Genomic DNA, 14,902 nt, shown 5'->3' with positions numbered 1-14,902 from the left:
TGCGTGATTGCGTCATGCTATTATACAAACCATAACAGCCTTGTACAGGTTTGGCCATGGTCTTGTAGCCATTCAAAATGAATTGATAGCCTGGAACAGGCCTGGCCATGGGACACTCAAAGGGGGTTGATAGCCTTGGCTTGGCTGTGAGACCATCTAAAGGGCAGGACTTGGCATGGTCACATTTCTTTGGTGATATTGCCCTGTCCTTGGTGCTGAAAAATGTCCTCAATTGCCAAACGTTGGAGGAAAGCATTGGTGAAATGACCTAACGTAACGAAAAACAACGGTCCGATTTCTTGGGTGATATTGTCCTGTCCTTGGTGCTGAAAAGTTCCTCATTGCCAAAAGTTTGATGAAAACATTGGTGATACGGCCTTACACAAATTGAAACAACGGTCCGATCACCCACAGTGTGCGGGTAGACACCAGGAGGTAACGTTAGTAAACTCCTGCCGAAAACGTGTCAGAGTAATTAATGTTTGAACTCTTCCGTTCTGCGGCAAATTTGTGGGACGGACGATGGATACAGGAGGCCAGTGGATACAGGAAGCCAAAGTCCCTTTGCCCCGCCGAATCTGCTTGGAGATTACCGATATCTCATAGCCTGGTATCCAGTCGTAGTTTGGGCGAGATGTCGTTGCTGGGGCTAAACAAGTTCCCCGACGCCTAGCCTGGGTGCCAGACCCATAGCACACTAGCAAGTTATCCTGTGTCCAGTGTGCTATGGGTCTGACATCTAGGCTCTACCCGGCGCCGGGCTCAACTAGTCACCCAGCAGGACTTTTGCTCACGGTCGGTAGTATTTGCCGTACCATGCCAGGGCCAGGGGAGTTGGTCCGGTAGAGAGTACATTTTGCCACGTGGGTCAATGTGGGTCTCAAAATGTACCCTCTCTGGCCGGTTAACTCCCCTGTATATTGTTCCCTTTATTTTGGCTAATTTCTACCATTTTTCCAGCATCCGCGGTGCCTGGTAGAGGCTACATAATATTTTCTGGAGGGACCATACAGCAGCGACCTCTGGCGATATCATTGGAAAAGACAGGATAGGAAAGGATGGTCCCATGATGCCATGCGCCCCACCCTTCCGCCATTTTGGTTCCTGTAACGAGACCGACCGAGCTGAGCCGAGCGCTCTGCGGTAGCCTTGTATGTAGGGCGCCGAGGATCACTTTTCACAGACCCCCAGACCATTTAAGGTAGGCCGTAGTGTTAAGTGACTTCTTCTCTACCATCTGAACTCTTTTTGTCCAAGTTAATGTCGTTAAACCCGTTGATACAACGCCATTTTTTCTTGGGAGGAAACCCCTCCGGTTTGCCACTCGGAAACATGTAACAAATTTTTGGACGGGAAGCCCCGAATTATAATTTCGGCTGGGACCTCCTCCATCCATCTCCTGGGCTGACAGCTTTAGTAGTCATCGATTTTTTATACGGCGATTTCTTTCAACAGTTCGCCCCTGGGTATACTGAATTTATTATAGCCCAGACACGACAAAAAACGATGTCTGTTATACATGTATGTAGTGAGTGTTTAAAAAGTGTGTTTTCAATTTAGGGTGGGACATGTAGTACATGTTGAGTTGACATAACATAAATTTCTTTCGCTTCCTCTATCCTACATTCCAGATCCAAACATTAATTTCTTTAATAAGCTTTTGGATATAAACACATCTAACGTTAGGTTGGTACATTGATACAAATCTTAGTTACAAAGCAGAAGTTAATATGAATTTCAAATTGAACTCAAAACACAATTTTCACAGGTGGCAAGATCAACAGTTTCCATTCATTTACACAAACATATATTTGTAGTGCAACTGACAAATAAACAGTCACAATTTTGATCTTTTTATGTCCACGTTTCTTCAAACTGGGACTGAATGCTTCATAAATAATTCAAGATTGGCCTGATTCTGTGTTTTATCTTCACATCATCATGAATCATTATCATCCAAGAGAGGAACTACTGTAGTGAATAAACTATCACAAAGGAAACCAAGTGCAGCGATTGTTTGAAGTTTGATTTTTCCCCATTTTAGCAGTTGGTCTTTTGTCTGTAAATCCAGGTGTTGTCATTGTATTTGAGGTATTCTGTCTGTGTTATTGTTTGTGTCTTTGTGTGTGTTGGAATCGAGAAGACGAGGAAGGGAGAGTTTGACAGTTATTGCTACGTTTTATGTCCTTATGATACAAGTGGGTATAGGAAAAAATAGTTGCTTCTCCATTGAGGGATTTCAATTAGGTTTTTCCTTAATATTATAATAAATTTTAATAAATGAAAGTCCTTTATTGTAACTTCCAGTCCCAAAAGTATATCTAGGGATCACTGTAACAGTGTTACAAGGAAGCATATATAACATGAGTTAAACTTGTGTATACAATGTACTGTATAAGCTCAAAATGTAAGTACACTCTATGCCAAAATACAGGAAGAAACTCAACTGAGTGAACTTGAGTGACTGGCTTATTTTGACAGGACACACACTAGTAACAGCAGGAAAATCCCGAAAAGGCAGACATCATACTTAACATGTCAACTAAACCAACACTGGTGACAGTACTGGAAATATTTTGCAGCTAGTTGAACAAATACTGATTCAATAACTGAGCATTGTACATGTTTTAGAGTAGAGTAGAGTAACATTTTAGATAGAGTACTAGTACTAGTAGCATAGAGTAGTTTTGGGAGAAAATGAAGCTGAAATGTCCTGTTTTTATTCTTTAACACGTTTTGGTAAAGATACATGTACTATATGATGAGGTTGTTGATAGAAAACCAGATGGAATAGTTGACAATTAGACTTGTGCCCAAATTTTTGTTAGCTTGGAATGTAGGACTTCCCTTCCACCCTCCACCCACACCTTTCCTCTGGGGTGTGTTCAATCATTACTCCCAATAGGGGGGTCAGAAATTCAGGCATTCCAGATGGGGAAATGAGTCCACTGTACCTGGGAAGTAGGATATGTTCTGTACTGCATTTAGCCATTTACTTTCCTGGTGCTTTTTTTTATGAGGGAAAAGGAGGGGGCCTGCATGCCCTTTTCCGTATAGCGTAATTGGCCATTTTAATTCTATGTAGAATTGTAGATCGTAGACAGACCGCTCTAATTCAACGTAGAGCGTAATTGCCGCATTTTGCGTAGAGCATAATTCACCATTTGATTCTACGTAATGTGTTGTAGCTACAAACTGAATTCCTGGATTCAATGTAATAGGCTCTCAAAATGTAACTAACGTAGAGCGTTGTTGGAAACCCCCATGCAGGCCCTCGTGTAGGTTAACAGTATAGCAGCTTTCCCAATCTTGGTTTGAGTTAAATTACAGGTAGCAGAAGAAGTGTCCAGACTGTTTGGGCTGTGTTTAGGCAGCTTTATTGTCTGTGATAAGCGGTATGTCTGTGTTGTCATGTCTGTGGCCCCGCCCGGTGACCCCTCCTGGTTTGTCAATAAATCCCACAGGTGAGTCATTGGGTCGAACCATTCAGGAAAACAGGGGGGTCTGATACTGAAGTAAAGGAGTGATTGCTGTTTTTGTTTACATCATATACATGCAAATTATTTGAAGACATATGCAAATCATTCATAGTCTTGGCTATCACTTGTATGCAAACTGTCGGTCGTGAATCAGACATTCTGTTGAATATTTTGTAAAATCATCTTTTAAAACATTTCCTCTGTGTCATCACGCAGAAAAAGAGGATGTCCACTTCAATTTAAATCTGATAGATTTAATCTAATATTGTGAATTTGTCTTCTATCTGTGTCAGGGTAGAATTTATTATAGCTTTTCAAATATCTTGCATCTAAATCACATCTATGTACAGTGTACTTACTAGAATGCAAAGTCTATTTCCTAATTTCTAACTTTCTATCCAACTTTTTAACATTTTTCCTAAGAATTCCTTTGATTGAAATGATTTCTTCCATTCTAACGCATCCTTCTCTATCTGTACAAATTCATTACATTCTACAGTAGACGTGGAATTCTGAAAGCTAAAAATACAACCTTCCTTTTTGGCTGTTAATCTAATTGGTGATAGAATCAGCCCACAAGTTGGTCACTGGTAGGATTATTTGATTTCTACCATCTCAGTGGTTTGTGTGTTTTTCCAACATGAATAATTTAGCTTGGCTGATTTTTTAGACCCTGTTCATACCAGACTTATATTTAGCGGTTTCAACCGGTTTTTCAAAAACCCGGCTAAAACCCTTAGCGTTCATACCAGACTTTTGATAACCGGTTTTGTAAAAATCCTGTCCGGTGAATATCCAATTAATCGGCCATGACTGCAGTTTGAATAACCGTTCCTCTCGCTCTTCTGATTGTTTTCCTTGGCCTTCTTGCTTGTATGCCGTCTTCAGTTTTTTTTTTTACCTTAGTGCGGCACTGATCCTTTATCTTCAAGAAATCAGCCTCCTCCAACATTTTTGTTTCGGTAGAGCCCTCGCCCCCCCCCCCCCTAGCCTTTTTCGAATTTGGCGACTCCTGCTCTCCAACCTAAGTATCAGGAGCGTCCCGTTCGCCGACCAGGTTGCGTTTGCTGATTCCATCGCAAAATGAAGAAAAACCGTGGAAAAACAGTGGAAAAGAACTCAAGTTGGTCAAAACAACGCGCTCAAAAAAGCTTGCAGGTCGCACACGGCCAGGATGCTGACCCCGTGACCCCGGAATTATGACGCAAAAAACCGGTTCAATAAACCCTTAGCGTTCAGACCAGGTTTTTCGGTGGAAAAAACCCACAAAAACCCCTCAAAAACCACCTCCCGAGGTGGTTTTTCAAAATCGGATTTAAACCCCTAAAAACCGGTTAATTTGCGTTCACACCAGGTTAAATAAAAACCGGTTTTTGAAAAACCGGTTGAAACCGCTAAATATAAGTCTGGTATGAACAGGGTCTTATCCTCTAGTCAATTCCCCTGACACAGATAGACTTGGGGATACAGTTGTCTGGTTATAATTGGTTGTGTCTGGAGTTGTTCTTAATAATGTATAGTGACATATGCTGGAACAGAGCTAGCAATGGCGCCTGGGCCTGGGGTAAAAATGTTGTGCTTCTGGATAGGCTACAGCGAGTAAATTTTATGGATGACATCCCTCCGCAGATTCCAAATCTAATGCGAGAGGGCAGAAAAAAAATAAGATGGCCCAAAAAAACAAGATTGGTACATTTTCAAATTTTGACATCATACGTATATTGTGCTAAGCACACTGCCTGAACCACATTTGTCACTGAAAAATAAAAGTACAAATGGTACAAATGGTTTTGAATCAGTGAACATCACATATTTTTGATATTAATAAAAGGAATGAAATGCACTGGTCACTACATCAAAGTTAAAGACAAAACAATAAATCATAGCCTTGTCTTGTCTCCTGTCTTCATATTTATCTGCTATCCACACTCCCAAACTAACAAAAGACCCCTTAATAACGTTAACGTTAAAAGAATACTTGCTCACTTTTGTCGATATTATTTATTATTAATATTCTGTGCTACTTAAAATCTTCTCCATGCTGACTTAGCTTTTCAATCACCTAACTTGTATTATTTATGATAAACAAATTCGGCAAAAGGAAGGAGTTAAATAAATATTAGATTGTTGACCAGTGAAATTTAACATATTGCCTCCTTCCAATTTTTCCAATTTGTTTCAAACCAATATTTCATATGTATTAGCTATCTGACTGTATCAGGGAGGGGTATATTATTACCTGTCATGATCATGCAAGGTATAGGCAAGATTGTATACTGTAATTCTGCAAATATTTGCAATACTTTTATGTTCACAAGACTACTGACTAGCCTCTCCACTGCAAAAATCATCCCACTGTAAACATTTGTTCAGTAATGTGCTCTGTGTGCCCACAGCAAACGTTAAACACTGTGATTGTGTGAACGCCTTTTTCCCCCTACCGTGAAGTTGTCCCTGCAAACGTACAGGAATCTACGGTAGTCAAGAGCCTGATTAAATTTGCCCTGATTTATTATACGTCTGGTGTTCTATCACGAAAACAAACCTACATCTAGACATGAGTCACAGTATGCTGTCTGGGATAGTACATGATCTGAATCAAAGCTTATAGTCTTTAGGGCTTAGTCAACACAATCTTTGCTATAGATTCCTATGTAATTAACCTCGACCAGTAATAACATCACCCTGAAAAATTATACTGTGCTGTAGTGATGCTGTACTGCTAATAATCTTTTTGTAAGCCTTAGATGGATCTTTACAAGTAATCTACTGTATGTGCAGGGCTCGAAATACTGCACCTTAGTGCACGCAAAATTGGAGCTGTGCACCCAATTTTTTTGTAGGTATTTTTGTACATACCAAATGTATAGTAGTATACAAGATATTCTTGACATTTAAGTGTCAGAAAAAAAATAAAATCTTTGTTGTAACTTACTTTTAAGATTATGAAGTTAGCCCTCATTTCAAATTTAAGCTCAGAGGACCAGTAAGATCTGTAATTAGGTTTTCTTTTATATGGTGCACCCCCCAAAAAAATTCTGTGCACCTAAATTTTTGGGTTGGGTGCACCAGTGCACCTATTCCCAAAAATGAATTTTTAGCCCTGATGTGTATAAATGTTGTGGTGGTTTTATTTTTGACCACGAAATTGCAACACTGTTTTATAGATCTACTGTACAACAGAATTGTTTCAAGTGTGAACTTCAAACACTGCGAAAACCGCCTTTTTCCTTCCTAAAAATAAAACCACCGCGAAGTTAGATGAATTTCCAGTGATTCCAGGTACCGGTAGTGTCAGTAGGGCGTGCTATGGTGGACCAGAGGGAACACCGTTATTGCAAACTCATCATTGTTTTTATGACTTCTTTATTGGTGTGATATTTATGGGGTCAGTACTGGCAGGAGAGGTCAGCTAAAATGACAGGTTGATGAAGTGGACTGATTTTTCCTTGAGCCTTTTGAAGGAAAAGAGTTTTGTTTGAGAAAGGAATTTTCATCTTCTGGCTGCTGAGGGTACTACATCTACATGTATAGCTAAATTTTTATTGTTTTTCATCATCTTTCAATTCATAGTTTTATTTACATATTATGTAAGGGTTAAGAAGTCAAGTAGGAAATACATTTTGTACAAACTGAAATGGTTGCAATTGTTAGTAGAACTACCGGTATGCTATGATAGTTTTTATTCCAAACTTGTTTGATTTGCAATAGAAAGGGAAAAAATTCTGCCAGCGTTGAATATATATATGGTAACAGTATGTTACAGGCAAACATTTCTGATAATAGAGAAAAGCGTATCTGAACCTGAAAAGCTAGTCATGTATGTGGAAAAATGAAGCCTCCATAGACATGAAAACAATAATTTATTTGTTTGTTTATTGTTTTCCAGGTTGTGTTTAGCTGTAGAGACGTAGTGTTGGACCATGGCTTCCAAACCGAAGCCTCTGCAGATGGCGCTACACAAGGTCATCATGGTGGGCAGTGGTGGGGTGGGCAAGTCAGCCCTCACCCTGCAGTTCATGTATGATGAGGTAGGTGGGGTACTTAACAAGACCTAACCAAAGAAAACACATTGTATTTTCCTATGCTTAATGTTTGCAGGCAGGCTCTAGATTTTTAGTACTGAGGCATAACCATGTTGATTTGATTATATGGATGACATCCTCTGGAAACCCCAAAACTGACGTGAGTGTGCGAATTGAAAAAGTTTGCCATGAAGGCTGAACAAATGACTAAACACACGGAGTATGGTATGGTGAATAATAGACTCTTCATTTTCATTTCTTCACATTTTCTTCTTTTCCTTTGGAATTGATTTTGGCATTCTACGACATTAGTATCGTTTTCCAATATTTTGGCAATCTAAGGCAATATAATTCCTCATTTTGCAGCCTTATACATGTGTACATTGTCCAAAGGAGTCCAATCATTTATTATATCGTAATTGTTGTGCGTAGTTTGTAGAAGACTATGAGCCCACCAAAGCAGACAGCTACAGGAAGAAGGTGGTGCTGGATGGAGAGGAGGTACAGATTGACATCCTGGATACAGCAGGACAGGAGGACTACGCTGCTATCAGGGACAACTACTTCCGCAGTGGGGAGGGCTTCCTGTGTGTCTTCTCCATCACAGAACAGGAGTCCTTCGCAGCGACGGCAGACTTCAGGTCAGGATATACTGTAGATTCAGTTAGATCATGTGGGGTTGTGTGGCGTAAAGGTAGTGTGTTCGTCTTGGAACCATAAGGTCCCAGGTTCGAATCCTGCCATTCAATTGTTCATAAGCATTGTTCAGCGATGTGCATGATTGTGCAAATAGAAATAAACAAGCAAACAAACAAACAAACAAACAAACAAACAAACAGGGTCTGATACATGGTGTCTGCAGACATGACAGTCTTGCCAGGTAAAACTTAAAGTAATGTATAAACGGCCCCAATGGTTAAAGTAGGTCCCTTCTCTTCAGAGTTGTTCCAGTTTTTCCACTATCAATGCAGTTCAGGTTTGATTAAAGGTAGCCTGGTATGTTGACTCCATGGCTCCTATCATGCCATTTGGGGCTATCATAGGATGCCTTGGTCTGTTTTTATTTTTAATTTTTTCACCTTGTCGCTTCCTATTTTTTCTGAAAAAAATCCGAGAACCAACAAATTAAATTGGTGTGGCCTTAACGTTGTCTTCATCTTTGTCATTTTCACAGGGAACAGATTCTGCGGGTGAAGAATGACGAGAACATTCCGTTCCTCCTGGTGGGCAACAAGTGCGACCTGTTCGACAAGAGACAAGTCACGATAGAGACCGCCACCGCCAAGGCAGGCGAGTGGAACGTGCCCTACGTGGAGACCTCCGCAAAAACACGGCAAAATGTGGACAAGGTGTGTCACCTGGGCTGAAAGAATTGCTAGTTGCTACCTACTGATTCAAGCATGTCAGTAGAACATACTGCACCTGCGCAAAATCCAGATGATAATCATAGCACTAATCTGCAAAATGTTATGAAGCAAGTTTAAGCTGTAATTTCCAACACAAGAAATTGGACTCACCCAAAAGATTCGACTGTACAACTCCAGTCTTTGTCAAGGGATTCCTTGTACAGTCGAAAATTTTGGGTGAGTCCAATTTCTTGTGTTGGAAATTACAGCTTAAACTTGCTTTATAATGATTTATACCAACACAGATGAACTTTTAAGATCTGCAGAATGTATTGGTTCAGGTTGTGTATTTAGGGACGACATCCCTTCTGTAGTTTTCATGTGTTGGAAAAAATATGTTATGGGCAAAGTTCTGATGCAACTTTGACCAAACATCCAACAGAAACCATGGTTTTGTGCAAGTGCAGTACGTTCTGCCGACATGCTCATTTATTCACGCTAGGAATGGTCAGGGAGGGGATACAAAAGTACAAAAAATTGTACTAATATTGAAAAAAAATTAAACAAAAAGACAAAGGAAAAGCTTTATACTATAGTATTGATGTGAAAGAAAAATTGTATCCTTATCTCTCTAATTGTCACTTTTGAAAAGGGAGAAATTATTATATTACTTTGTCAAGAACCCCTTATTAAAGATCTATGATTTGATAGCATTAGACAGTGCTGGTAGTACAATTATGTTGGTAGGATATGCTACCTCCCAATTTTACTTTGCCAGCTTCTATGTGTAGTTATCTGTATTTTTTCCTGTCAAAGATAAGGACAGTGAAAATGATTTGTATCATCTAATTTTTGTTATCAAAGAGGAAGATAAAGTCAGTCAAATTTGTACATTTTGCTGGCAGCAAAAGAGGTTTAAAAACAATGTCCAAACTAGAAGATGATATAATTCAATTTGGCCAAAAATTATTGTGACTTAAGTCTTAAAAGACTTTTGATAAATTAGGTTGTATTCCTTGATTTGATATCTGTGATGAAATATGATAGACTGTCTATACTTTCTCTATACCTTTTTCATCAGAATGTTACGTTATGTTTCCTGTTGTGCCTCTCATTATGTTGGTTAGCCACTAACTGCCCAATGTTTCTCATGCTGACTTTGTGTCATGTGAATGTCTGCAATTGTGTGCATTTCTGTTGCATTAGCATTCATTATTCCCTACCTTTTCCAACATCAATGTTTTTTTTCTTTACCAGTCTTCCTACCTCTTTCAAGAGAATAGAATATTCGAGAATGTCAGCCCTAACCAGAAAACATTGTTGTACATTTATACCATAGCCACATGCTAGAAAATGAAAAGCACAAGTTATGAAGTTGGAAACTTCACATTTTTGTCCCCCATTTTTCTTATGCTAGTACTTGTCGTCACAAGCTACCTGCCATTTTTGAAAACTACTCCTTCTCTTATGTGACTTGACACTATCACTAACAAAATGTCTGGAACTTTTTGGAATGCAAAATCTGTTCTTCTTTTTATTTCCTTCCATTTCACCCTCCCTACCTCATCTAAATGTAATTTTTTCCAGTGCTTCATAATTATAATATGAATTTGGATGCTTTCCAATAATCATAAGGTGATGCTCTTTTTTTAAGATAAAGGGCTACTGGTACTTATGAGGTTATTTTCTGCTGCACATTCAAAAGTTGTTACTGATTTGGATAATAATAATACAAACAGGTAATGAGGAGACAACTGCTATGTAGTTTTGATATCAACACTGCATGCATTTCCACAGGTAAGGTGAAGTGAAATGTTAAGTTACTGCTTACAGAGTATTGCATGCCACGTAGGACATATTCTTCACAACTTTACTTTTTCCTATATTCTGCATGTTGCTGTTATGCATGGTTGAGAGGTACTCTACCGAGGTTTTCCCTGGCTAGACTTTTGGAGGTTTTTTCCTTGATTCTTGGTGCAGGTGGAACTGTATGTATCCTTGTGTTTTCTCCTTTTCTTTCTCCCTCTGGTCTCCCCCGTGCGGGCTGCAGGCCTACTTTGATTTGATGCGAATGATCAGGGACAGGAAAAAGGCGAACGGTCCGACAGACAGACAGGGAAACAGGAACAAGCGAGGGTGCCTCCAGATGTAAGGCCCACCTTATGTTCTCTTCCCACCCCATTGGGCACACCAGCAAATGTCGGGTTTGATACATGGTTTCTATAGCTCTCCCTCCAGCTCACAACTGCAATCCACCTTCTTGTTGTCTATGTAAATTGATTTGAAGTTTTTGTGTATAGAACTATGGAATCATTATGTTTTACCAGAATATTTAGTTTTTATAGAGTTTCAAATGGTGAAGAAAATTACGAAAATACATTACAAACTGTATTACTAACTGTGTTAGTAGAATCATCCAAAAAAAAGTAAACTCCAAATAGGAAGATTTTTTGTAGAAACTTTCAGTTGATATTATAGGAAAGAACATTGTCAAATTTTTCCATAGGAACATTTTTTTTTCATCAAATGAACTGTGTTACAACATTTATGGAGTATTGTTATGTAAAGTGAAATGAGCAAAAGCATATACATGAACTATATACATCCAGCCAGAGGTCATTGTGGAGGATTTAGAGTAGTTGAAGCAATTTCGAGTTTTTTAAACAAGTTGTCTTAAGATTGTTTCCTTTAATTAATACATGTAGTTATTAGTAAGCAATCTAATTATTCCTGAGGTCTCCAGACAACACACATGACTGTTTCATAGCTGCAACAAAACTTCAGAGAACAAGATCCCTTACAATAGAAGGAGGATTGCATATGAGTAGGAACAATTGTCAAACCCAACATTTCACAAGTGGCCCCACCAACGGTCACGTTTTAAAGATAGTAAGTTCTACTAACATTTTCCAATGGCCTACAGTTTCAGTTCAATCCTTGCAGCTCCTTTCTTTCCTGTTGATAGTTTTGTCTCTTATTTCTCCCTCTTCCCTTCTTTACCTTCAGTCCATCTCTATCATTTTAATGATAGAGGGCCTCTCACTGCAGTTTGTTTTGGTCTCACAACAGAGTTTTTAAGTGTGCAGTATAACAACATACATGTACAATCTGTATTGGTCAGATTTGTATCAAAAACTATTTCCTGCTACATGGAAAATCATTTGCCTGCTACTAATCAGTTAGATGTGCAACTGTTTTTCATTTTGCCTGTTCCGGTTCAGCTAGATTCAAATATTTCAATCATCTACATTCTCCTGTTATTTTGCAGCTCTATGTATAACCTTGTTTGTAGTTTGTGCGCCCATCTGGCCTTTGCTTTTCACACTCACAGGTGTCTGTAAAATGGACTTATCATGTATATTGTACTGACAAGCATGTTCCTGTTTATTTATAGTTGTAGATACTAGTAGTGTTCTTCGGTCAACAGTGGTTATTTGGATTAAGTTGTATGCAGTTGGACAGAACATTGCAATTTTAGGTTATGAACATGGACCTACAAGTGGTTATACATGTACATGTATGACCTAAACAGATACCTTCGCTCCTGGAATGTGGAACATTTCAAAATGTTGACACAGTTTGTTAAAGGGAAACATGTACAGAAAGCTCTCTTGTCTGATGTTAGCCCAGTACAAAGCCGTGTACTCTACTAACAACAAGTGTTTTGCCGTTATTCTATGTTTATGTATGTTTTGTTCAGTTACACTACTAACAGGTCATCAGCACACAGCTTCAAGATGATATTGTTTCTCAGACTGAAAAGGAGGAGAAATAAATAAAAGAGAGCCCGTGATTTAAAAAAAAGTTATCTGAGAAGCAATAGAGTATCACGTGTGTCCTATGCCTGAAAGAAGGAAAGTTGCTGACGATGTTTTCTTGTGTTGTGCAGGTGTTCTTTGATTTAATGTGCGAGATCCGCGATCGGAAGAAAGAAGAGACCGCCAAGCCCGACGGGAAGAAGAACAAGAAAACCAAAAAGGAGGGAAAAAGAAAGAAGAAATGTGTTATATTGTGATCTTCTTCTTTCACCCACTCTCAATGTGCAAAGCATTTTCCGTTCACTAGTGTGAGTTTTTGGTCACATCCCCCTTTGGACTTTGGTTTGATCCAACACTCTGTATCCTCATTCGCTGATTGGCTTTGCTTGGTCAAGCCAACTTTTAATGGGGTAGAAATTAAGTTGAAAGCAAATTCTAACTTCTGAGAAGGACACAAGTCATCAGTGTTACAACATTGGGATGGGTGTGCCTTAAGTTAAGTCTTAAACACATGGTTCTCCTTTCCTCTCTGTTGTGTTACATCCTATTGTTTTACTTCTCTAAAATTCTGAATAACTATCAATTCCCTGAATTTGTGAAAATTGTCCTGTGATGTTACTCCAAAGAGCATATATGTGCATAAGTATGCATTACTGTGCATCACTGACTGAATACTAATTTCAATATGTTGAACAGTTTCGATGTAAGGAAAAGTAATGAAAAGAGAGCGAGACAATTTGGGAGCATGTTACTTTGTGTATTGAAATTCCAAAGGAATAGCAAGACTTTCTTTTTTGTTGTTGTTGTAATTTCTCAATGTCTTGCTTCCTTCTTGCTTCATGGCATTTAGAAGTTAATCTTAGAAGCTTTACAATGTTGAGAAAGCCAGTCAGTTTTGATAATGTAGAAAAAACATTGTTCTCTTGGGGTGATCCTTTTATTGATAGACATACATGTGTATAAATTCTGACCCATAATCATATCCAGTTAGCAACACTATGAATTTTGTGGAAAAGTTGTCTCATATCCCTGTGGGGTATCATTTGGTCAGAATCTGTAATGCGTCTTCTGTTGATAGTCCATAAAAAGATGCATGAAATCAAGCTTGTCAAAATGTAAAATCATGACCATTTACTCTTCCTTGATATTGGAAGGTTCCAAAGTTTGTAATCTTCTCAACAAACATGTAATTACTGTATAATTGATTAATTACATTAATTTACATATTAAGATATTTGCAATCTTAAGCACTGATGATGATAATATTACTAATTGTATTTATATCACTGTTTATGAAATTATGCACCTAAAATCTTATGTTAGGCAACTTCCGTAATGACTGACAGTAAGTTCGCAGGGTAAGGGCGATGGCAAAAGGGGGCATGGTAGAGTTTTGTCAACGGAAATGTAAAAATTTGTCAGCAAACTTTAATGTTTTTGAGAGGAACTTTGTCCGGTAGGATGCTTCAATACACCACATTGCATAGTCTCTTGTTTGGCATGAAATATCATTCAGTGAAAATTGATATCACAATTAACATACAACTTGCTTGCCTACAATGAAAAATGAAATATTCAGATAAGATATAACACCATATCTACAGAACAACGCTTAGAAAATTTGGGTCCAAAACACTTTATTGCACTATATGACATTAGACCAGTACACTGAGAAAAAAATGTTCCTATTCACCAAAGAAGGTTAGCAAATTAGGTAGATTTTAATTGATTCAGTTAAACACTATAATTAGTACTATGGATGTAATTTCTTTTCCTCCTCACAGATACATTTTGTACCCACTGAGGTAAATGATATGGGGAGGGGCAGTGTGCATTTATTTCAGTAGAATCAGTGATTGTACAGTGTGCTTCTGGCATGTTGCACATTTCTGTTCACATTATGCAACCAATGCACTTTTCTCTGATTTTCACTTGCTGAACTTTGACGGAATTCTGGCAATGTGGGCACGTGGGAATGCTAAAGCATTCGACAGTTGTACAGTTTTTAATTGAAGACAAATAAAGTATTAATGGCGCTAACAGTACATGTACATCTTGTTTGCTTTGGTAAAAAGCGTAACATTGTGATGTCAGTGTTTAAAACTGGTCGCTTTCGCACAATGCTTATTAAATTCCAAACAGGATAAGTATTGAATGATAACAGATGTATTTCTTCCTTCCATAACTTTATAAAAGTTCTCAGTTGGTCATTCATGGTTTATATGTGAGAAAACTTCTGGTATTATTTAATCAGCTACTGCCGTGTGCCTGTGAAGCTGGTGTGTTACACATGC

At 38.5% G+C, this 14,902-nt stretch overlaps 1 protein-coding gene across 2 annotated transcripts; it reads left to right on the top strand.

Annotated features, from left to right (window-relative positions):
* The first annotated feature begins 1,026 nt into the window (after nucleotides 1-1,026).
* LOC109478727 (ras-related protein Ral-A-like) lies at nucleotides 1,027-14,653 on the top strand. 2 transcript variants are annotated; one of them, XM_019780443.1, is made up of 6 exons: nucleotides 1,027-1,201; nucleotides 7,369-7,510; nucleotides 7,937-8,145; nucleotides 8,679-8,853; nucleotides 10,901-10,998; nucleotides 12,740-14,653. In XM_019780443.1, exons 2-6 carry the CDS (start codon nucleotides 7,403-7,405, stop codon nucleotides 12,753-12,755), a joined length of 606 nt encoding a protein of 201 aa, XP_019636002.1. In that variant the 5' UTR covers nucleotides 1,027-1,201; nucleotides 7,369-7,402; the 3' UTR covers nucleotides 12,756-14,653. The 2 variants fall into 2 exon arrangements, with proteins under 2 accessions (XP_019636002.1, XP_019636001.1); XM_019780442.1 differs by lacking the exon at nucleotides 10,901-10,998 and having other exon boundaries at nucleotides 1,028-1,201.
* The last annotated feature ends 249 nt before the right edge of the window (nucleotides 14,654-14,902 follow it).

The sequence above is a fragment of the Branchiostoma belcheri genome, unplaced genomic scaffold (assembly GCF_001625305.1).
Source record: "Branchiostoma belcheri isolate BF01 breed outbred unplaced genomic scaffold, Haploidv18h27 scaffold45, whole genome shotgun sequence".
Classification (NCBI taxonomy): domain Eukaryota; kingdom Metazoa; phylum Chordata; class Leptocardii; order Amphioxiformes; family Branchiostomatidae; genus Branchiostoma; species Branchiostoma belcheri.
This window is presented reverse-complemented; position numbering and strand designations above follow the sequence as displayed.